The sequence below is a fragment of the Dermochelys coriacea genome, chromosome 26, assembly GCF_009764565.3.
Source record: "Dermochelys coriacea isolate rDerCor1 chromosome 26, rDerCor1.pri.v4, whole genome shotgun sequence".
NCBI lineage: Eukaryota > Metazoa > Chordata > Testudines > Dermochelyidae > Dermochelys > Dermochelys coriacea.
Window position 1 is genome coordinate 15,077,310 of NC_050093.1, and position 22,820 is coordinate 15,100,129.

A 22,820-nucleotide genomic window follows, 5' to 3' on the forward strand; every position below is an offset into this window, starting at 1 on the left:
GGTTTGGGCAGCTCTCCAGCTATGGAGGGAGGGGGGTGATGGCCCATGCACACCCCCCTTTGCTGGCTCCGCTTTCTCCAGCTGTTTCCGGTAATTAATTAGCAAAGACGTGGCGCCAGGCCTGGAGAGCGTGTCCTGGTGCTGCATGGCCATGGGAAGGAGCCGCCCGGCCAGGAAGGGAGGGGAAGGCCTCCCTGCTGCACAGGAGGGGACGGATCCTCTCCCCTCCCACCTTCCTGCATTATTCCACCCTCCCCACGGAGCACCCCTGCCCCAGTGCCAGCGAAAGCAGATCCTTTGCCTGGGCCCAACATGGCCCGCAGCCTCCCCCCGCCCTGGCAAAGGGGCTGGCCAGGGTCCACTGCCCCCCAGCAAAGGCTGGGAGGGTCTATATGGGGCTCAATAGTTCCAGCTCCTCCACCCACCCCTAGGGGAAGCTATCGCACTGGACTGCAGCGGGCCAGGACAGCCCCACTCATCCCCAGGCCCTGCAGGGGCAGGGAAGGGCCCCGAGCGCACAGCGCCCCCAGCAGGATGGCGTCGGTCCCCCCGCACGCTGCACACTCTGGACTTGGGGGAGTCAGAGCCCGGCCGTTCGTGTGGATTTAACCGGGATCGACTGGGGCTCGGGCCAGCCAGCCCCGAGAGCCGCCAGCGCTGGGGTGGCCCTGCAAAGCGGACAGCTGCCAGCAGGGACCGAGCACCTGGTCAGATCCCTGAGAGCTACCCCCCAGGGCTGCTCCTGGGGGAACCTGGGCAGCTGGCAGCCCCTGCCCCCCACTTTCACATCACCCCCCCCCCGTGAGCAGGGTGCTGGCCCTGCCCACAAAGCCTCAGCTATAGACTGGCTCTGCCCCTAAAGGGTTAAGCAGGTTAGCACTTGCCTGGCTGCAGCTCATCTGGAGAGTGACAAGGTTGCAACGACTGTTCTAAGCTGCACCTGTGCTTTAGTTACGGCGCAAGGCCGAGCAAGGGAGGAGGGAGCCTGGCGGGATCTTTCAGTCTCTGGTTTAGGGAAAGGGAAGGACTAGGGCTTTCAAGGCAGAGCTTGTCACATGCTGGGGGGCACAGTGCTGAGAGGCGCCTGCAGGCAAGGACGCTGGGATTGGGCTGCAAAGCCGGCAGGAGGGGTAGGGTTCAAAAGCCAGCGAACGAGATGATCAGTGGGGTGCCCCAAACCCCCCCAGCCTGATGCCCCAGGGCAGGCAGAGCACAGATCCACACGTGCCTGTCCCCTTGGGGCTGCAGCAGGATCAGGCCCCTCTCCATAGGGCCGTGAGCCTGGGCCCATGGGGGCAGTGCCAGAGCAGGGAATGGAACCCAGGGGTCCTAGCTTGTTTTTGGGGGGGGGGGGATCCCAGCCAGCCCATGCACTGATCCCAAGAGGGGTGGGAACAGAAGGGGGCCAGGGAGGGAGGCAAAGCTGCAAGTGGCTCCCCCCAACCCACAGAAACCTCCCACCCCGCAGCATGGATTAGGCAGAGACCCTGCGGCTGCTGCTTTAAGAGCGCTCCAGGCACGGCGGGGGCCCAGCCCTCCCCTTGGCAGGGAGGCCAGCTCCCAGGGGAGCACTGGCTTTTTCCACTCTGGGAAGACTCAATGCCCTTTTATAGGCCGCCTGCTCCTTTTTCCATGAGCTCAGAGGCCGGGGGCCGGGATCAGCCTTCCCCCAGCCCGGGCAGGGCTCCTGCGCTTTGGCCCGGGCACCTTGGGCAGGGGGTGCAGGGCCCAGAAGGCAGGAGATCAGGTTGGGCACAGACAGCGAGGCCAAGCCCCCGGGGGGGGCGGGGGTGTGTGCGCGCGCACATGTTCTAGCTACAAAATGCACAGTGCCGTCCCCCCCCACCCCAATCAGCCCAACTGCCCACCCCCACGTCTCTCTCAAACCCACCCCAACAGAGCTGGGAGCAGAACACAGCACCTGCCGGCACCAAGCGAGGGTACCAGCCCCCCGTCATACACACGGAAACAGGCACCAGATGGGGTTTCTCTCCCTTTTATTATTAATATAAAAATACTCCAATATTTACAGCCAATAAATATATTTCCGTAACAAATAAATTACACAGGGGTGGGGTGGGTCCTTGTTGCTTATTTACATGGATAAGGGGGAGGGGGGGCAGCTGGCGTGCAGGATGGGGGGTAGGTGGGGCAGGAACTGGCTTGGCCAAGAGACAAGGACTCAGGCGGGATGTGTGTGGGGGTATTTACACTGGTGACCCCCACCCCACCTCCTCCACTCCTCGGAGAGGGGGCGTGGCAAAGTCACCAAGTCCATCTCTGCAGTTTGAGCTGGCCGGGGGGGGCACAGACCACAGCCCCCCATTCCACCAGCCCCTCCCCCACCCGGGCACAAGGACACCATTGGCCCATCGCCAGCATGCAGGCCATGGGGCGTGGGAGATCACCCGCTTTGGGGGGCCAGAGCCGACTTCCCCCCTCCTCTCCAGGGACTGCAGCCTACAGGTAATGGGGACAGGCGCCCTGTTCCCAGCATGCAATGCACCCAATGTTACTGGGAGGGCGTCTTGGGTCAGCTCAGGGTCCGCCCTCGCTCCCAGCGTCCACCATGCCAGCGCCCACCCGCCAGTGCTGTGCCAGCCAGGATGGGCAGCCACAAGCAGCCAACAGCACCAGGCTGTGCCTCTCGGGTGAGCCGGCCTCCAAAATCCAGCCAGCATCCACTCCAGGCACCAGGTCCTAAGTAAGCTCCGTCCACCCAGGATCCGGGGCAGACTCGTGCGCCCGCTCTGTCCGTCCAGGACCTGCCCATGCATCTCAACCAGCCGCTCCCAGGGCCCAGCCAGGGGGGCAGAGTCCAGGGCCAGGGTGGACTGCGGAATGGGCCAGATCCACCGAAACACTGACCCCGGGGTATCAAAATCCACCAGGGTCGTTAGAAAGAGGGTCCCACGTGTGTACTGAAATCCAAGCGTCCCGGCTGGGCGGGGCAGGGGATCCCGGAGCCCCCGGCCGGGTCTGAGGTAGCCGTGCCTGTGCCAGAGGCCCGCAGCCCCGGGCTCACACTGAGGACTCCTCGGGGTTGGAGTCGGGCAGCGCCTGGCGCTGCTGGAGCTTGCGGCGCAGCTCCTCAGCCAGGTCGCTGTAGCCGGGCCGCTCCTCGGCACCCAGCTGCAGGCGGATGTAGCCATTGGAAGAGGAGCCGCGGATGCTGCCCAGATGGATACGGCTAGGCGAGTGCGGGGGCGGGGAGGCCAGGGGCTGCCCGGGGATGCCATTGGCAGGGGGCGAGGGTGTGGCCGAGCCGTTCTGGCACATGGCGTGGCCTGGCACGATCTTGAGGGAGCCGTCCGAGTAGTAGTAGCTGGCCGGGTCCCAGAGCTTCTCGTCCGAGTCGGCGCTGGGGACGAACTTGGGGCTGGGGGGCTCCTTGGGCAGCTCGATGGGGTACACCAGGGTGCTCTCCACGGCTTTGGCGCCCTTGGCCAGCTCCTCCCGCAGCCGGCGCCGCAGGGACAGCACCACCAGCAGCAGCACGAGGCACAGGGCGCCCAGCGCGATCGCCACCATCCACACCAGCCCCAGGCTCTCCAGCGGGGCCCGCGCCTCCAGCGTGGCGGCCAGGCCTGCCACCACCGACACCACGTAGCCCTCGGCCGCCAGCCGCGCGCCCTGCTCCTCCGAGAAGCACCGGTAGGCGCCACCGTGCTGGGGGCCCGCACCCAGGAGGACCAGAGCCTGCAGGCGGGCGTCGTACAGCAGCGAGGCCTGGTTCTCGGCCAGCTCCCGCCCATCGAAGGTCCAGCGTGCCCGGGCCAGGTTGGAGGTGAGGCGGCAGGGCAGGACCAGGTCTGCGCCGGCCACCACCGTGACGTTCTTGGGAGCGACTTTAGCTGCGGGACAGAGGGGAGAAGGGGTCAGGCTGAGGTGGGGGCTGGACCCCCTCCCCACCAGCCCTCTGCCCATCCCACAGCCCTGCCCCAGAGGGATGCCCCGCGGGCGACGCCAGCCCCAGGGCTTGGCCTAGGCCTCTCTGCTGAGGCTGCAGAGACCAGCCTGGAGACAGCACCTGCCCCGTGGGCACCGACGCTGCTGCTGGTTTCACAAAGGCCGTGGCAGGAGCTGGGCACATGGACGCACCTGGGCTGTGCCACGACCGGCAGGGCACGGGGGGTGGCTGTGGCCTGTAGGATGGGTACGGGAGATGTTTGGCCGAGTCATGGTCTGGCCTGACAGCCCAAGGGCCAAGTGCCCTTCACCCAGGTCCTGGGTGACCCAGGAGAGGCCCTGGGACAGGAACCCAAACCCTGCAGCACAGGGCAGCTTCAGCCCTGTGCCCCCCTGCTCTGGGCAGGTACCTCAGCACCTGTCAGCCTGGCTGTCCAGCTGGGGAAACTAAGGCACAGAGAGGAGTCCCGGCTCCCAAGCCTGCGCTGAGGGGGGCCCCCCAAGCTAACAGAGTGCATGTCCCCCCCAGCCCCTTTGGCTCCCAGGGAGCTCCCAGCCTGGGGAGGGGGGCCGGTGACCTCTCACCTGAGGGGGCTGCTCGGAGGAGGTTGCAGAGAGCCGTGTCCGCGTTCACCACATCCTGGACCAGCAGGGACCTGAGAGAGACCCGGAGTCAGCACAGCCCCAGCTGTCCCCTCCCCTTGGGGCCTGCTCCGGATGGGGGCCAGAGCCCGGGGAGGAGGCCTTCCAGTGGGGCAGGGCAGGGCAGGGCGATGCTAATCAGGGCCCTCTGGGAGGGGCCAGCCCCTTCCTGCCCCCCACATGGGAAGTGTCCCGCCCGCAGGCCGTGTCCCCTCCCTCAGCCCCCGGCCCCCTCACCCGTCAGCGCCATCAGCCCGGAGGCAGCGGCTGGCGTTGCGGCTCCAGGCGCAGTAGGGGTCCTTGGCCAGGACGCAGTCGGTGCAGGAGCAGTATTTGGCGCAGTCGGCCAGGGACAGCCGCACCACCTGGGAGCGAGATCCGGCAAAGAGCAGCTTCTGGGGGGGCAGGGACACACACACACACACACACACACACACACACACATCAGTGCTGATGGAGCAGCCTAGAGCCATCACTGCCCAAACCCTGTCCCGCCCCCACCCAACAGCCCCCTGGTTATCCCCCCCACGGAACCCCCGTTATCCCTGCACCCTGCCCCCCCCCCCCCCCAACAGCCCAGGACATCCCCCACCCCACACACACTCCCTGTGCTCCACCCCAAACCCCACTGCCCTCTGGCCATCACCAAGGTGCCCCACCCCCTACCTTCTGGTGGGCCAGCACGAGGCTCTCGATGGGCTGCGCCGGCTCGAAGACCTGCAGCTCCTCCACGAGATGGATGCGGGAGGGCAGGACCAGGGCCTTGTGGAGCCACCCGTCACCTGGAAGAGCCGCAGGGCAGGGTTGCAGGGAGCCGTGCGCAGGGGAGGGGCCCAGGGCAGCCTGCAGCACCCCCATGGTGCCCCCAGTAACTCTTCAACCACCCCAAGCTGGGAGATGCACCTCCCAGGTTGCCCCCCCATCACATGCTCACCAGCTCCCAAAGTGGCCCCCCCCCAGCATTGGTGCGCCATGCAGCTGAGAGGTGCCCCTCCCCCCACTGCACCCCCCGCTGGGCAAGGCTGGGCCCAAGCTGGTGGTGGCGGGGCGAGGGGAGCTGAGCCTCTTGAGGGAAAGGGAGGGGAGAGCAGAGCCGAGCCCCGGTGGGTACCTGTCCCAATGAAGAGCACGTTGTAGGAGGCCCCATCCAGCCCGCGCACCCGGTCCACCACCAGCCGGGTGAAGTTGGCGTCCTTCTTGAGCAGCAGGGGCCGGTTGTGGCATGGCAGCACCGGCTCGTCCATCAGCGGGTGCTTCTTGGCGAAGTTCAGCGTGTTGTCCGGCAGCTCCAGCGAGCTGGCGACACCATTCTGCCGGTGCCAGTCCGTGATGCACTGCGGGGAGAGGGGCCACATCAGTGTGGGGCCAGGCAGCGCCCAGCCCTCAGCCCAGAGGGGCCAGGCACCAAGTGAGGGCAGAGGACACCACCAACCTGGGGGGCAGGGCATCACAGGAGGTGCCCCCCATTTAGGCCTGGAGTGGGGGTGGGGATTGGCGAGTGCCCACCCAGCCCCCAAGGGGGCACCGCTGAGTGCTCTGGGGGGGTCCCTGGCAGAGACGAGAGCAGCTGGCACTCCCTGCGGTGATGGCTGGGTCCCCCGTCCCCGTGGCACTTACCGCCCCAGGCCGGGGGCTGGGCACCTGGTCCGAGTACCTGCCCCACTTCTGGGCCTGCTCCCGGTACTCCTTGTAGGGCCCCTCGAAGGCCTTGCGCACGTCCTCAATGTGGTACTGGCAGACGGCAGAGACGTCCACGTCCCCCCTGCGGGGAGGGAGAAGGTGAGACCCAGCGTGGAGCCGCGGCTGGGAGGATGGGGGGGGGGGCGGGCAATGGCCGGGGCAGAGCCTGGGGGGTGGGAGGGAGCCAGAGGAAAGCTTCTTCCTTGGCCCCGGGGGGGCGTGTGAAAGTTGGGGGGCAGCTCTGGGGAGACAGGCCCAATGGCAGGGTTGGCACCGGCTGCAGAGGGGTGGGGGTCTGTGGAGGTGGGCCGGAGGCAGCAGGGCCCAGGGGGACGCCCAGTGGGCCGGGGCTCCCCATTTGCCCGCCATGCTCACCAGCGAGCCTGGAAGAGGCCGAAGAAGGTGGTGTCGCGCCAGCCGGCCCCGCCCAGCGTGTATACGGCCTGCAGCCGGTTGAAGTGCAGCTGCTGCTCCGGGATGGAGCAGACCAGCCGGGCCTTGAGGAACGTCGTCCACTTCTTCTGCAGGGTCCGGGCGCCGCCCACGTCCCCCTGGGCAGAGGGAGGCACCACGTGAGGGGCCGGGACAGGCCAGATCCCGAGAGCCCCATGCCCAGGCACAGCCTGCCTGGCACCAGCCCCGGGTCTCCTGCCCCCCTCGACACCGAGCCACCACCAGGGTCCCCTTACAGGGCCTGGCCCCCGGGCTCCGGCCACGCCGCAGCGTCTCTGGGGGCCCCTCCCCCAGGGCTGGTGGCCGCAGCTCCCAGCCATACCTTGCAGACCCGGGCCACGCGGGCCACCACCTGCTCGGTGTAGCAGTCGTACTCCACGGCCCGCTCGCTGAAGAAGAAGTAGACCTTGTCGTCGTCCCCGCTGCCGCTGCCCACGCTCTCCTGCACGTAGGCTGAGCCCACGAAGTGGGGCTCTGCAACGGGGGCGGCACATGAGACCAGGGCTTGTGGGCCCCACATCCCTCCAGCTCCCCGCACCCCGCTGCCCGCTCAGGCCCGCCAGCCCCCCGTGCTGTGGGGAGGAGCCCCAGGCCGTCACGCTTGGTGCCAGATGCCCTGCTGCGCCCCCTCCAACGGCCCCCGCCAACTGCTGCAGGACCCTCTCCCCCAGAGCCCCCAGCTCAGCAATGCAGCCTCCCCCCCGGCCAGAGGCCACATGGGGAGAGACCCAGACTTGGGCAGCAGGAGCCCAGGCAGAGGCCTTTCAGCTCGCCAGACCCACAGTTTGATAGGCTGGTACTGGGGGGGGGCTCTCCTCTTAGAGCCCCCCAGTGAGAGTCCCTCCCCCGACAGAAAGGGGGCTGCAGAACCAACTGTGCGACCTGTGGCCCCGGGGCCCTTCTCCCCGCCCATTCAGCCAGCTCCCCAGGCCTGTGCCCCCCCTCACCATTCAGCCAGGAGGCCAGGTACTCCGTCTTCATGGAGTAGTGGGGGCCCCGGTTACGCAGGATCACCGGCTCCGTCCCCAGGAAGTTGTTGAGCGTCGCCGAGTACAACTCGCCATCTGGACAGCACGGCCAAGAAGGGGTTAACTGGGTGCACGGGGCAGAAATACCACCCCACCCCAACCCCCAGCCCCAGCCCGGGCACCCTAGGCCCCGTCCCAGCCCCCAGCCCAGCCAAACACCCCCCAGCGGAGCCCCCCACAAGGGCACCACCTACCCACGATGAGGCCCGTGTGGCCCTTGGCCGGGTCGTAGGGGCACTTCCCCTTCCCGTCCTCGAAGGCCAGCCTGTTGAGGGAGAAACTGGACAGCTCCTGGAAGAGACGCCCCACACGCAGGGTCAGTGGGGCCCGGCAGGAGGCAGCCTGCAGAGACAGGGCTGTGCTGGGCCCACAGCCGGGTCTGAGAACGCCCCACGGCTCGGCATGGCTCAGCTCCACAACGGCCACACAGCGAGCAGCACCTGTCAGCATCCCCTGCTTCGTTCGCCACCTCGGACTCCCAGCCTCTACCGGCAAAATGGGGCAGGGGGAGCTCCCGGCTCCCCCCGGCCCGGCCTGGCCCAGCTGGGGGCACGGTGGGGAGCAGGGCAGGAGCTCCTGGTTCCCCCTTTCCCGTCCCATCCCAGCCCAGCTGGGGGCACGGTGGGGAACGGGACAGGAGCTCCCGGCTCCCCCCGGCCCATCCCGTCCCGTCCCAGCAGACGAGCATGCTGCTCCCGGCCATACTCACGATGTAGGTGCACTTGGGCTGGAAGGCGAAGGTGCCGCACGCGTACAGGTGGGAGCTGTTGTAGCTCTGGAGGAAGCGGATGTAGTTGAAACAGTCGGTCTGGGGAGAAAGGGGCTGGTTAGTGGGTGGGGGGGTGTCTATCCGAGTTCCCCCTCCACCCCCAGCAGCACCAGGGCAGGGCTGGCCATGAAGCAAGTAGAACTTGCCTGGGGATGTGGGACCCTGTAAGCTCCCCCAGCCTGGGGAGAGACGTGGCACGTGCCGCACCGGGACCTGCCCCCCCCCCACACGCAGCAGGGGCTGCAGTACAGACCCGTGGGCTCAGGCGGAGGAGCGCCCACGGGCGAGGCCAGGAGCGGGCGTGGGGAGCCGGGGCCCCTGTGCCCAGCTGACGTACCTGGTTGTTCTTGCCCTTCTGGATACATTCCACTTTCTTCTCTGCCGGAGCCTCCCAGGAGATCTGCCAAGCCAGAGGGGAGTGGGGTCAGGGGTGAACCAGCCCCCCCAGGTCCTGCCCCACCCCCCCATCTCCTGCAGCCACACAGGGCTCAGCCCTCCACGCTCCCCGACACCTGGGGGGGAAGGGGGGGCACTAGCTGGGTCAAGAGCCCCTTCCCTGCAGAGGAGGTGCCCAGCAACCAGCCCAGGGCAGAGCCAGGAGAACATGCCCGCGTTCAGGGAGTGCCCAGCAGGGGGTGCTGCTCCCCAAGGGACTGTTTAACCAGCACCCCCAGGCCAGCCAGACCCCTGGTAGCTCCATCTCCCTAGATGGGGGGCACCGCCAGGCTTTGGGGGCCATTCCCAGGCCCTGTAGTGGCTCCGCCCCTGCTGAGACCCCACCCCCTCTTACCGCTGCCTTCAGCTCCATGGTGCCAGTGGCGAGGGCGAAGATGGCCTCACGGGCACCCACGTACAGCACCCTCTCGGCCTCGCCCAGCGTCAGCGTCTTGTAGTGGGACACGCCTGCCTTGGAGAACCGCTTCGCCACGTCCTTCAGCTCTGCGGGGAGGGGACGGGAGGGCATCAGGGCACTCGGGGGCCTACGGGCTCCTGGGGGCCCAGGGCCAGACCAGGGCCTGGCACCAGCACCGTGATGCAGGCCGCCTGCTGCTCGGTGCCATCCGAGGGGCCCGGAGAGAGGTTGCACGGCCCCAAGTTCCAGAGCCGTGTGGTGATGCCGGGGCTCCCGCCCCACACCCTGCCCCTGGGGGCAGGCGGCATCCAGGAGACACAGGCATCCTGCTGGCTGCTTGGCTGGCACCCCGGGCACTGGGCCAACCAGCTGTAGGGCAAGGGGGGATCCCACCCACTGGGGGCAGGTGCTGAGGGATCCCGAGGGTCATGGCTAGCAGGGGACGAGGCCGAGTCTAGGCTGGCCCCAGGACAAGGCTCCACGAACCTTAAACTCCAGAGAAGGGCGTCCTGGGGACAACTCGCTCTCTGACAGCAGGAGTGTAACTGCCCCAGCCGCCCACCGCTTCCTGCCCCGAGAGCCAACAGCCCCCAGCAGAGATACGGCTGGACATGCAACAGAGCTAGGCAAGCGGCTGTTGCCTCCTTGCACTGTCATGGCTGGCAGCCCCCCACTCCTGACCCGCAGCCCCCTGCTAGCGCAGCCCTGCCCCTCACTCCCGACTCACAGACCCCTGATAGCCCAGCCCTGCCCCCCACCCAGCTCTGCCAGTGCCCCTCACTCCCGACCCACAGCCCCCTGCTAGCCCAGCCCTGCCCCCCACCCAGCTCTGCCAGTGCCCCTCACTCCCGACCCACAGCCCCCTGCTAGCCCAGCCCTGGGTTCCCCCACCCAGCTCTGCCGGTGCCCCTCACTCCCAACCCGCAGGCCCCTGCTAGCCCAGCCTCAGGGTCCCCCCCAGCTCTGCCAGTGCCCCTCACTCCTGACCTGCAGCCCCCTGCCAGCCCAGCCCTGCCCCCCCCAGCTCTGCCGGTGCCCCTCACTCCTGACCCGCAGCCCCCTGCTAGCCCAGCCCTGGGGTTCCCGTGGAAGCTCCGCCGATGCTCCTCACTCCCAACCCGCAGCCCCCCACGCTAACTGCTATCCTAGCAGGGAACATCCCTGAGCTTGTGATCTCGTCCACAGACACCCCAAGCCTGGAGACAAATCACCTCTAACGTGCCCCTTCCTCGGGGCCCAGGCCCCACGGGGCACAGAGATCCACTGAGCAGCCTGGGCCAGGGGAGCTCACGTGGGACCAGCCAGCCCCACCCCGGGCGCCAGCCCCTTCCCGGAAGCCCCCCTTGCCCCCCAGGGAGCCGCTCGCTCCTTGCGCTGGCCGGACAAGGGAGCCATTGTCGGGGATGCGCCGGGTGGAACCGGAGAGTGCTCAGCCTGGCGCCCTGGCAGAGGGGCCCTTTGCCGCCCCTGCCCAGCCCAGCCCCCAGGGCCGGCTTTGTTCAGAGAAAGGGCACATTGATGGGGAGAGTGGAGCCGGGGGGCGCATAGAGAGCTAACTCCAGACACTCTGGGCTGGGGGAGGGAGATCTGCCAGGCACTGCTGGAGGGGGGGCTGTCGCCCACACAGCCCCCCATTCGCTCTGCTCCAGGCCGGACGCAGCGCTGGGGGCTGCGCACACTGCCTTCCCGGGGCAGCCGCAGGGACCGGTGCAGGGAGGCTGGAAAGGGAAGTCGGGACCAGCAGCTCCGGCCCTGTAAGCGGAGCTGGGCCAAGCTGATGGCAGGAAACCCAGCACCAGCCCGGTCGTATTACCAGCCGCAATGTGAGCCCCCCACACAAACCCATCCGCCAGGCTGGGGCAGAGGGCCCAGGGTACGGATCACTTCACACTGCCCTGGAGCCTTGGGAGAAACAGGCCCCCCCCCTCCCCGCCCTCCGGAAGCCTCCTGTGTCCCAATCCCCAACCCACGAGCACGTCACCCCAGGGCAGGGACTGGCTCTGCAGTCTGGGTGTGTACAGCGCCTGGCACAACGGCACCAGGGGCACAGGGAGATTCCTAGACACTGCCACGTACAACACCCCCAAATACACACACGCCAGCTGGCATCGGGGGGTCCAACCAGGCCGCATGTCCCTGGATCCTGAACCCGGGGCAAGGGCAGCCGAGCGCTGACATCAACGCCAGACATGGTGCGGGCATAGCAGGCTCCAAGCCAGAGCTGGAACTGCCACAGCCAGCTCACCCCTGCCCCCAGCGCTGCCCCCATGCCCTGGGGTACAGACCCTGCCAGACTTGGCATCCCCAGTGTCGAGAGCTGCAGTTGGGCACCTTGAGCACACAGGCAAAGCGGGACTGGACGCAGGGAATGAGGCTCCCCAGAGACGGTCGCACCCGCTCCCCCACACGAATACCCAGAGACTCCTTAGGCACAGGCCAGGAGCACTGGGAGGTGCGGGAGAACCCCCGGCACCCTGGAGATCAGGGCTCCCAGAGGAGATGGAGAACCTGGGGCCTCGGCACTGAGGGGGCTGGCTCAGCCGCTCCGCCAGCTGGGGCCCATTAGACCCGGGGAGCGGAGCCCGCCACAGCGCCGCGGCTCATCAAAGCGGGCACCTGGCTTCAATCAGCCCCCCTCCCCCACTCACCAGCCCAGGGTTCAGCTGGGCGGGGGAGGGGAGCCCGCAGCCCTGCTCAGCCCCCACCATATGGGGAGACAGGCCCCAGGCAGCAGCACCCGAGAGGATGAGCCCAGCCCCTGGCAGCGGGTAGAGCGGGCACCAGCAGCGCTTGCAGGGCAAGGCCAGCACTGGGCACCCTGGCGAGGAGCCAGGGCTCCCAACCCCCTTCCCACCCCACAGCCAGGCCGGGGCCTGGGAAACTGAGCCAATGGGCAGCACCCAGCCCCACTGCAACCCCAGGCTGGCTCGTGCATCTGAGTGCGGGGGGCGGAACAGGGGGGCCTGCAGAGCCCAAGTGCTGAAGGGGGCCCAGGAGGAAACCTGCCCTGGGCGCAGAGAGCCTGGCAGAAGCGGGGGCTGCGGGTCGGGAGTAAGGGGCACCGCCACTGGGGGCCATCAGCCCCTCTCGTTGCAGGCTCAGACCCCCAGAGCGAGCGCCAAGGCAGGGAATGAACACGGGTTTGTGCCATACCACGGGACCGAGGGTGAAGCACCCAGGGAGCAGACTCAGAGCAGCTCCTGCGTGGGCACGAGGGCCGGGCGCCCGCCACGCATGGCAGGAGCCGAAGGAGAGGCTGTGGGCATGAGGGAGGGATGCCACCCCGGGGCCCAGCCCCCACGCTGCGGGGAGCATCAGGACGCAGGGTGGAAGGGAGCCCTGGGGAGGGCAGCAAGCAGCAAACAGGATGAGATCATTGCCCGGGGCTGGCGCAAACACCTGATGTCACCTCCGGAGAGGCAGCCCCTGGGGGGAGCCAGGGAGGGTCTGGGGACCCCAGCGTAGGTACCACGGAGCCGGGGGCGAGCAGCTGGCCGCGGCCTGGCCCCCCGGCTGCACTTACCATTGTAGGGGATGGTTTTCCTGGGCACCAGGTTCCACCAGGCGGCATTGACGGTGCCCACACTCAGGCAGATGGCGGTGAGCAGGGTGAGGCTCAGGTGGTTGGTGTCCATACTTCCCCGTGGCACGTTGGGGCCCAGCCTCCCTGCGCCCGGCTCCACTCGCTGCTCCGGGGGCCTGGCGGCAAGATACGGGCAAGTTACAGGGGGCCAAGGGCAGAGGAGCCAAAGCACGTGGGCAGGCAGGAAACCGGGACAAGGGAGCCATTGAGATGCGTCTGCTCTGAGCACTCAGCTGGGGGGGGGGAGGCGGCGGGGCTGAGCCAGCCCCAGATTCCTCCCCCCCCGCAGAGCGCTCCCTGCCAAGCCAGCCCCATGGAAGAGTAAACGGGTCTGACCCAGCCAGCTAGGGAACGACAATGGGGGGGATGATGGGGGGCAGCCCTACCCCCAGAGCCAAGGGCAGGCTGGGGGGGATTTGCCCAGTGTCAGAGAGGGAGGCGCACACAGGAGCTCTTGGCTTCTCTTTCCTTATCCATAGCCATTGCCCCCCGCACCTCCACAGCCGCCCCCCTTCCTAGGCGAGTGTCCCCCACAGGAGCCGGGGGTGCACCAGCCCCTCCTCCTGGGAACTTTCCCTGACTCTGCCAAGCAGAGCTGGTGTCACCCCTGGGTCACGGATTCCCCTTTTTGTGGTCACCTCATTCAGTAATTACTTCCTGCCATCAGTGGGGCTGGTGCTGAGTCAGCAGGAGGAGGGAGGGGAAGAGCCGCGGGGGCTGCCAGCAAAACTGCTCCTTCCTCTTCCCAGCTGACGCACAGCTGCGCCCCCCCCCCCCCGGCCTCTCCCCTGGGATTACTCCACCTTGCAGCCATCACATCCTCTGCAGGAAGAAACTCCACCCAGGGGTGGGTGAGGGGGTTCCCCAGTCAGAGCCCCAAAGGGGCCCCCTGAACCAATCCCGATAGGGCAAGTCCCCACAGGCTCCTTCCGAGAGGGAGCCCAGACTCCTGGGTTCTATTCCCAACTCTGACAGACTCCCTCTCTGACCTTGTGCCTCAGTTTCCCCCTCTAACATGGGTAGAATGACACCAGCCCAGGTGGCAGCTGGTGAGTTACCTCTATGCCAGTGAGGGGCTTTGGGACGCCTGGCTCTCTCCTGCCCTGTGCTGGGTCTTTGCCACCCCAGACACCTGGCTTCCTGCTGCCAGCCTGGAGCAGAGCGGGCAGAAACATGCCTGGAACCTCATGGGGAGAGGGGGGCACTGCTGCCCAGAGTCCCCCAGCACGTCCTGGGGAAGGACTGACAAAGACCATGGGTGGGACACAGCCTCAGAGGACAGAAGGTGCCCGTGGCATCCAGCCAGGCAGGGGCCAAAATGGGGGGGGATGACAGGGCAGGGCTGGGGGGCCGACGGATGTGGGAAGAGCTCACAGGTTACCAGCCGGACGGTGGCAGGACCATAACTGTTTTCCATGAAGGGAAGCAGGAAGCCGCCTCTCCCACCCGGCAGGACACGCAAGGGAGAAGTGGATTTCCGGCCACGAAGCGAGGCAGAGGGCTGTGGGACTCCTGGCCAGCCTGGCCAGGAAGCCAGCCACACCAGTGGGAGATCCGGCTGGGGACAGGCCAAGGGGGCAGCCCCTGCCCCTGCCAGAGCTCGCCACCCCCAACGGAGCTGAGGGAACATCTGGACCCCCCCCCGGCCCAATCCAGCCCCTGCTCTCAGCCCCTCGGAGTTGGTGGGTCTTAGACCAGCGTGTCAAACACCCATGTCAAAAGAACCACCACTGCGTGGCAGCTGCTCGGGGGGCTGGAAGGGTCGGGGCCCAGGGGACGGGCAACTCAGGAGAGCCCTTGTTGGCTCCTGCGCAGGGGATGGATCCTGCCCCTGCTCCACTGGCTGCTGGACCCCCCACAGGTCAGGAGCCACCCACAGCAGGAGGGCGCCGTGCCCTCCTTCGAGGAAAGGCCTGCCCCTGGCACACCTTCCTTCCAGCTGCCCCAGGGCCGGGGGAGACGATGGGCACCACGTGGGGGGAGGGGGATCACCCCACGCACAAGGCTCAACCCAGGGCAGAGGCGCCCAAGCCCGGGGAGCACGGGAGACGCCAGGCCCCGAAGCCACGGAGCGTGGCAAGGAGCAGTGCCACAGGAGACCCCTGGGGGCCCAAGACCCCCGGCCACACACGGCCCGGCCCAGCCCAGGAGTCCAGCTGCCGTGTGTGGCAAGGGGGCCAAGGCAGGCGCCGCCCAGCCTTCGCGGGGCTCGCCCATTCCCGAGCCTGGGGAGGAGAGACCCCCCCAGGTCTCCCCAGGGGGCTCCCTGCCCGAGGGGGGGACAGGGGTGAGCGCACTGCCAGCAGGCCCAGCACTAGTCAACCCGGCAGGGCCTGGCCAGGCCCCGCTCGGCCCCACGGAGCCAGCCCCGCAACCGGGGCAGGGGTGGGCTGCAGAGACTCTGCCTGGGGTGCAGGGGGGCCGAGAGCTGCCCCCCCCCCGGCCAGCACGGAGCAGCCCCCCCAGCAGCCGCCCCCCCCCGGCCAGCACGGAGCCGCCCCCCCCCCGGCCAGCACGGAGCCGCCCCCCCAGCAGCCGCCCCCCCCCGGCCAGCACGGAGCCGCCCCCCGCCCCTCGGGCTGCGAAGGAACAAAAGCCCGGCTGGGCCGGGCGCGCTCCGCCCCCTGCCGGCCGGCGCGGGCACTGCCCGTTGCTCTCGGGGACCGGCCCTGCCGAGCGGGGTGGGGCAGCCCCCGCGCCCCCAAGGGACCGAGCCGGCTGGGGGGCGCTGCCAGCTCCGCGGGCTCTAGGGCAGCCGCCCGGGGTTGCAGGGGGCGGGTCCTGCCCCCCCCGCGGTCCCCCCCCCCGCAGATGGGGGCAGGCGGGGGCCAGCGCCGCGAGGGGTGCCCGAGGCCCCGCGGGGCTGGAGCCGAGCCCGGGGACACGGGGGGCAAGAACCCGCCCCGGGGGCAGAGGAAGAGGCTCGCCGATGGCGCCGCTTGCGCCCCCCCCCCGCCCACGGTGTTTTCCCGGCGGAGCGGAGCAGAGAAAGGAGAAGCGGGCGGAGCCTCCTGCAAGCTCAGCGGGCCGCGGCTTTGCTGACACGACCCGGAGAGGGGGCGAGTTCCTGGGCCCCACAGCGCGGAGCCGGGACCCCCCGCCCCACCCCGGGTCCTGCCAGCCACCGCCCGCCCGCCCCGGGGACTTGGCTGAGGGGCCCCCGCTCCCCCGAGGCGAGGCTGGGGAGGGGCTGCAGGAGCCCTGGGTGCAGGGAGGGCAAAGGGGCTTTTTTGGGGGGGGGGGGCTAGTCACTAGCCGCAGATCTGCCCCCAAGTCCCCCCCCCACCGGAATCCAACCCGCCCCAGCCCCGAGCGCCCAGCCTGAAAACTTTGCAGCGCAGTTGGTGCCCGCAGAGAGCAAAGCCAGCGCCCCCCCCAAAGCCTGGGGGGGCCCCGCCCCCCGCGCTCGGCTGAGCTGGGGGGGGGTGGCGGCGCTCGCCCCCAGCCCAAGGCTCGTTCGCACAAAGAAAGTGGGTCAGTTGCCGGGGGGGCTCCGGGGGCTGCAGCCTGCCTTGGAAAGCGGGGTGCCGGCTGCACGGGGGGCTCCCTGCCTGACGGGGGGGCTGCGGCGAAGGGGGCCCGGGGCGACGCGCTGAGGTTCGCTTCCCTTTGAGCCGCAAGCGAGCCGAGCCGAGCCGAGCCGAGCCCGGCAGCCCCCGCAAACACGGGAGAGGAACAAAAGCGGCTTCTCGCCTCTCTCCCCCCCCCTCACCTTCGGGGCTCTCGGGCCCGGCCCAGCGCGAGAACCGACGGGCCCGGGGCTGCGGGGCGCTCGGGGGTGCCCGGCGCTGGCGCTGCCCTTTCTTCGCTCGCCCCGAGCGTGCAGCCCGCTCGCCTCCCTGCCTGCCTCGATTCCCTTCCTCCAGCTGACGTCATGGGGGGCGGAGCCGCTTCGCCAGATGAATGGGACGCCTCAGAGCTCAGCCCCCCAGCGTCAGCTGCTGCCGCGGGGCCACTGGGAGCCCTTGGGATCAGCTCCGGGGGGGTGGATGGTGTGTGCCGCTGGGGCTGGGTAGGAGGCTGGGGGAAGGGGGTGCGGATGGATGGGGCTGAGGCAGGGGGTGTGGATGGCGGGCAGGGGGTGGAGGATGGATGGGGGGTGTATGGATGGTGTGGGGAGCTGGGGTGTGTGGGTGGATGGGGCTTGGGGCAGGAGGTGTGGATGCGGTGGGGGATGGATGGGAGTGGGAGGCTGGGAGCAGGGAGTGTGGATGGCGGGCAGAGGATGGGGGATGTATGGATAGTGTGGGGGGCTGGGGTGTGGCTGGATGGGACTGGGGGCAGGGCGTGTGGATGGGGGTGTATGGATGGTGTGGGGGGCTGGGGTGTGTGCGTGGATGGGGCTGGGGGCAGGAGATGTGGATGGGGTGGGGAATGGATGGGAGTGGGAGTGGGAGGCTGGGGGCAGGGCATGGGGCTGGTTTACGGCTCTCTTGTGCTAACTGAAACACTCTTTGGTTACTAATTCCACCAGCCCCGCCAAACAAAGTGGGAGATAACGCTACCACAGGAGGCCCCGGGGATCGGGTCTGTTGGAGTGGTAGGGTGTGTGCGAGGCAGCCCTCTGCTGGACAGAATCAGATTTGTTTGCTCATGTGTCATAGTCCCTATAGTGCTAACAGCTAGAGGAGCGTCTCTGGTGTCACTGACAGCTGTGTAAGAGGCACAGGGACAGTGCTTGCCCGCAGGGAGTCTGTGCAGGCCTGTATCCCGTTAGCCTCCAAGGGTGGTGTGAAACCGGAGCTGCAGGCAGGCAGCTGCTCCCCTCTAGAGCGGCTTTAATCCGGTTTAGGTCAGACCGATTAGGCTGAAGGTTAAGCCAAGCTGCAGTAAGTGGCTCAGACCAAAATCAGCACCTCCCCCAAGAGTCAGATTTCAGAGTAGCAGCCCTGTTAGTCTGTATTCGCAAAAAGAAAAGGGGTACTTGTGGCACCTTAGAGACTAACAAATTTATTTGAGCATAAGCTTTCGTGAGCTACAGCTCACTTCATCGGATGCACTTCCCCCAGGAGTGTGCACAGTGGGGGAGGGGCGGTAACAGAGGCAGCCCCCGTCTGTGTGCGCATAGGGCCTGAATCCCCTCTGTGCTGAGCAACCCCCCTGGAAATGCAGCCGGAAGCCAGGGGAGGGGGAGAGCCCAGGAAGGCCAGAAAGGGATCAAAGAGTTGGGTCCCCCCAGCTGGCATTGCTCCAGCTGCAGGGTGGGCGCTGGGCAGCCACTCGGGCTCTGGGCCGTTCCCACCAGCCACCCAAGGGGCATGAACCCCTTCCCCAGCCCTTGGAAAGCAGTGGGAGCTGCAGGCCACGCTGAAGCCAGGCTGCTGATTTCGGGGCCTAGGCAAGGGCCGAGTGAGTCTATTCCAGCAAGGCCTTGGGACCACTTAGCCCTGCTGACCAGCATCAGTGGGACTTGCATGGTGCTGCCTGCCTGCCCAGGGCGGGATTTAACTCCTCCCTGCCTTGCGTCTGATCCCTGGCGTTGCTGTGCATTAAATGGTTTGTGCTGCACTCCAGGGACGATCTGGATAACCTGCCATTGCCCCCTGAGACACCCCCATCGCAGGGCGTGTCTGTGCCCTGGCCGGGGGGAACAGAGCTTATGGCCTGAAGGGTCCATTGGATTGTCCAGCCTGACCCCCGGCTAGCAAAGGAGGGAGAATGGCCCCCGCTCGCCCTGTATGCAGCTCAGGGTGGGGAAATCAGGGACTGTGAAGTGAACGTGCTGTCAATCCCCATGCCTGGCCCGATCCCAGCCTCTGACACGGCCGTGGTGCAAAGCACGAGGGCAGATGGGACCAGGCGATGATTTGCACCCTGGAAGCCCACCCAGGGACGCTCCAATGGTGCAAACAGTGGCTTTGCCTAGCGATGCACAGCAAGAGATCCTGTCCCTGAGCCATTCTGCCAGCGTACGGGGCGGGTAATGCCCAGGCAGCATGGCACGGCCATAGGAGTGCTCCCCGTGCAAGCCCTGGCACCCCGGGCATTCCGGGCCTGTGGTATGTGGCACTGCAGTGACTTGACTGCACCACAGCTCATGGGCAGCTCAGCTGGGCTGCTGCTAGAGCATCCAGGGGCTGCTCTAATATACACTAAGAGCTATTTGGTCCCCGGAGCAGCCCAGGATCTGGAAGGCCCCACAGGTGGCGTAAGTCTCCCTGCCCCTGGGCTGGGCCCTTTGGAGGGGCCGCAGAGAACTCCAGTGCTCTGCCCCGGTGTCGGGAATGGGGGCCGGTCCCAGTGGAGTCAAACCTACAAATGCTCCTGGATTCCAGCTCCTCAGCAGCTCCCTGATCCTTGTCTGAGGTGGGGGGTGGGACTAGGGGAGGGCGATGCTGGGAGCTGGGGACAACAGAAGGAGCTGGGAACAGTCACAGCTCTCAGCCCGCCTGCTCCAGAGCTCGTTCTCCAGATCTGGGGAGCACAGCCCCCGCCAGGCTGCTGAGCATTAGTCACCCTGCCGGTTGGAGGGGAACATGGTAATTACAGCAGTAGGAAAAACCAGCCTCTAGCCTCTTCTGAACCAGCTCAGCTCTGTGGCTGGCGTGGAAAGCCAGCGGGCAGCGTGCTTTTCCTCTATTCCACCTTTGATCAACGGGCTCGCAGGGCTCTGCAAGCGTTAATTCAGTGTCATGCTGAATTGGCATCAGGGCAGCGCTGTGCCCAACAGGGAGAAGAAGGAAATTCCCTGATGGCGTGTAGCAAATCAGTAACAGTCAGAAACAGAACCCAGGAGTCCTAGCTCCCAGCCCCCACTGCTCTAACCCACCAGCCCCCATTCTCCTCCCAGAACTGGGGAGAGAACCCAGGAGTCCTGGCTCCCAGCCACCCCTGCTCTAATCCCTAGACCCCACTGCCCTCCTGGAGCTGGGGGTAGAACCCAGGCGTCCTGGCTCCCAGCCACCCCTGCTCTAACCTCTAGACCCCACTATGCATGTGTACTGACAGCGAAACACAAACCCAGCCATCCCACACTCCCCCCTAGATCTGGGACTCCAACCCAGGGGACCTGGCCTCCAGCTCCCTACCTCCCCAGAGTCATGCTAGCGCCTGCCTCTCACTCCCTTCAGGGCTCAACACCCACCTCCGACAAGGACTCTTGGAGCGCTGGGGACGTTCCAGGAACCTGGAGGAAGCTGACCTTGGGTAAGCGGGAATCAACCCTGGCGATTATAGGCCTGTCAGTCTGACATCGATCCTGGGCAAGATAATGGAGCAGCTGATCCAGGACTCGATTAATAAAGAACTAAAGGAGGGTGATGTAATTAATGCCAATCAACGTGGGTTTCTGGAAAGCGATCCTGTCAAACTAACCTGATGGCTTTTGATGGGATTCCAAGTTTGGTTGATAAAGGTGACAGTGGTGATGTAACGATCTTAGGCGTCTGTAAAGCATTGTGCAGAGCACCACGCGGCATTCTGATTAGAAAGCGAGGATGATATGAAACTACCAAGGCACACAGTAAATGGATTAAAAGCCGGTTGACATACAGCTCAAAATATCACTGTAAGGAGGAATCATCATGGAGTGGGTGTCTTTCTACCAGGATCTCTTCTGGGCCCTATGCTATTTAACATTTGATCTGGAAGAAAAGATAAAATCATCCCTGATAAAGTTTCCAGCCCACATGAAAACGCGGGGAGTGAGTGACTGATGAAGAGACCAGGTCGCTGATAAAGAGCGACCTGGGTTGCTTGGTAAGCTGGGCACAAACAAACAATACGCGTTTTAGTCCGGCTAAATGCAGACGTAGGCATGGAGGAAAAAAGATCACAGGCCACACTTACAGGCTGGGGGACTGTCCTGGGAAGTGGGGACTCTGAAAAAGTTTGGGGGGTGGGGTGGATAATCACATGAACTCCCCGTGGGATGCTGTGGCCAAAAGGACCAATGTGCTTTTCGGATGGATAAACGGGAATCTCAGCTAGGAGGAGATGTGATTTTACCTCTGTTTGGCACTGGTGCGACGGCTGCTGGAATACATAGTTCCGGTGCCCAGAAGCCAGGAGGGATGCTGATACATTGGAGAGGGGGCAGAGAAGAGCAACAAGAATGATTAAAGGATTAAAAACCCTGCTTCCTAATGATGCAGACCCAAGGAGCTCCGTCTATTTAGCTTAACACAGAGAAAGTGAAGGGGTGACCTGATCCCAGTCTGTCAGGACCTAAAGGGGGAAGAAAGATTTAATACTGGGCTCTTCAGCCTCACAGAGGAAGGTCTCACACAATCCAATGGCTGGAAGCTGAAGCTAGACAAATTGACTGGCAATAAGGTGCACGTTTTTAACGGGGAGGGGAATTAACCATGGGAACAATTTACCCAGTTCAGGGTGGATTCTCCATCACTAGCCATTTTTAACACAAGATTGGATGTTTTCTAACAGATCTGCTCTAGGAATGACTATGGGGCAGGTCTCTGGCCTATGCCCTACAGGGGGTCAGACGAGATGATCACAATGGTCCCTTCTGGCCTTGGAATCCATGAATCTGTAACCACTAGGCACTACTCCCTCCCCAAGCTGAGGAGAGAATCCAGGAGTCCTGGCTCCCAGTGCCCCCTGCTCTAACCACTAGACCCCACTCCCCTCCCAGAGCCAGGGACAGAACCCAGGAGTTCTGGCTCCAGCCTCCCCTGGTCTAACCACTAGCCCCCACTCCGCTCCGAGAGCTGAGGAGAGAATCCAGGAGTCCTGGCTCCCAGCCCCCCCTGCTCTAACCCACCAGCCCCCACTCCCCTCCCAGAGCCAGGGAGAGAACCCAGGAGTCCTGGCTCCCAGGCCCCCTGCTCTAACCACTAGACCCCACTCCCCTCCCAGAGCCAGGCCCTAGCCCCAGCTTACAGGCTCACTGGGACAAAGCCCTGCTTTCTATCTCTGTACGTGTCTTGCCCCTCCCTGGGGTGCTTTATAACTAACAGTCTCTTCCGTTCATCAAGCCACACACACGATGCGCGTGATCCACACGGCGATGGGCTGCATTACACAGGGTCTCTCACAGCCTCGGCTCCGAGCTCTGTTCCCTGTCCAGGCATCACCCGGCCCCTGCTCTGCAGCATCACGCGGACGCTCAGCCCCGTGGCCGAGTGTCCTCGCACCGGGACAGTCGGTGCGTCCCCACACCAGCCCTCCAAAGGCCCGAGTCCGGCGCCCCAGACTGAGATGGGCTTCATGGCAGGGCATTGAACATCATTTGGGTTCTTTTTATTTGCCTTTGGGGCTCATGGGGGGGGGGTCACAGAGGGTTCACATGGGGGTCATCTGGTGTCACATAGGGGTCATGCATTGGTCACTTTGAGTGTCACTCTGGGGGTCACATGGCCTCACTTTGGGGGATCGTGTGGGGTCACTTTGGGGCACTCACACTGGGGGTCACAGTTCCAAGCTTTCTCCACGCCCTGGAGGACTAAAAGCTGGGCGGAGAGCCCAGCATCTCCGCGCGTCCCAGGGCTGGGGGCTGGGAGCAAATGCCAGAGCCAGTGGCATTGACATCCCAAGGGGTATCACTTCGCTCCCTGGTATGAGGGGGGAGCCTGGCCCCTGGCCCCTGCCTGTCCCTTGGCCCAGCACATGGGCGACCACAGACCCGTCTTTAAGGCCACCCCCCATCCGTTTGCCCTGGCGCGTCTTTCCCCCACCCCCTACCCCTTGCCTCCCCAAGGGCGTCAGTCCAGTGCCGGCGTGAGCAGGGAAGTTCTGCCAGAAGCCCAGGCTGGCCCCAGAGCTGGGCTGGGCTGAGAGGGGGCCCGGGCTGAGCCCACGGGACGGGGGATTGCAGACGTTACGGGCCAGGAACTCACATCTGCATCCTGCATCTCACACCCAATGGGGCAGAGTACGGGGCCAAGACCCAGTTCACCCAGGGGGTAAGCAGGACGTGGCCCTGGCCCTGGGTGGCATTTCAGC

At 66.0% G+C, this 22,820-nt stretch overlaps 1 protein-coding gene across 1 annotated transcript; it reads right to left on the minus strand.

The window, feature by feature from the left end:
* Nucleotides 1–1,980: 1,980 nt before the first annotated feature.
* SEMA4C (semaphorin 4C) lies at nucleotides 1,981–16,851 on the minus strand. The gene is made up of 15 exons (XM_038384767.2): nucleotides 16,630–16,851; nucleotides 12,858–13,033; nucleotides 9,272–9,420; nucleotides 8,819–8,881; nucleotides 8,422–8,520; nucleotides 7,907–8,003; nucleotides 7,632–7,748; nucleotides 7,007–7,158; nucleotides 6,607–6,782; nucleotides 6,169–6,313; nucleotides 5,663–5,885; nucleotides 5,218–5,333; nucleotides 4,789–4,946; nucleotides 4,495–4,565; nucleotides 1,981–3,854 (listed from the first exon to the last, which is right to left on the minus strand). Exons 1-15 carry the CDS (start codon nucleotides 16,791–16,793, stop codon nucleotides 3,022–3,024), a joined length of 2,739 nt encoding a protein of 912 aa, XP_038240695.2. The 5' UTR covers nucleotides 16,794–16,851; the 3' UTR covers nucleotides 1,981–3,021.
* Between the last annotated feature and the right edge of the window lie 5,969 nt (nucleotides 16,852–22,820).

What these genes read in the sequence shown, in the direction of transcription:
- SEMA4C (XM_038384767.2), bottom strand. Translation starts at nt 16,793, where the DNA reads ATGACGTCAGCTGGAGGAAGGGAATCGAGGCAGGCAGGGAGGCGAGCG. An exon ending in GCGTGGCCCGGGTCTGCAAG is followed by an intron (nt 6,783 to 7,006) that starts GTATGGCTGGGA and finishes CCCTCTGCCCAG; the next exon opens with GGGGACGTGGGCGGCGCCCG. An exon ending in GGCCTCTTCCAGGCTCGCTG is followed by an intron (nt 6,314 to 6,606) that starts GTGAGCATGGCG and finishes CCCTCCCCGCAG; the next exon opens with GGGGGACGTGGACGTCTCTG.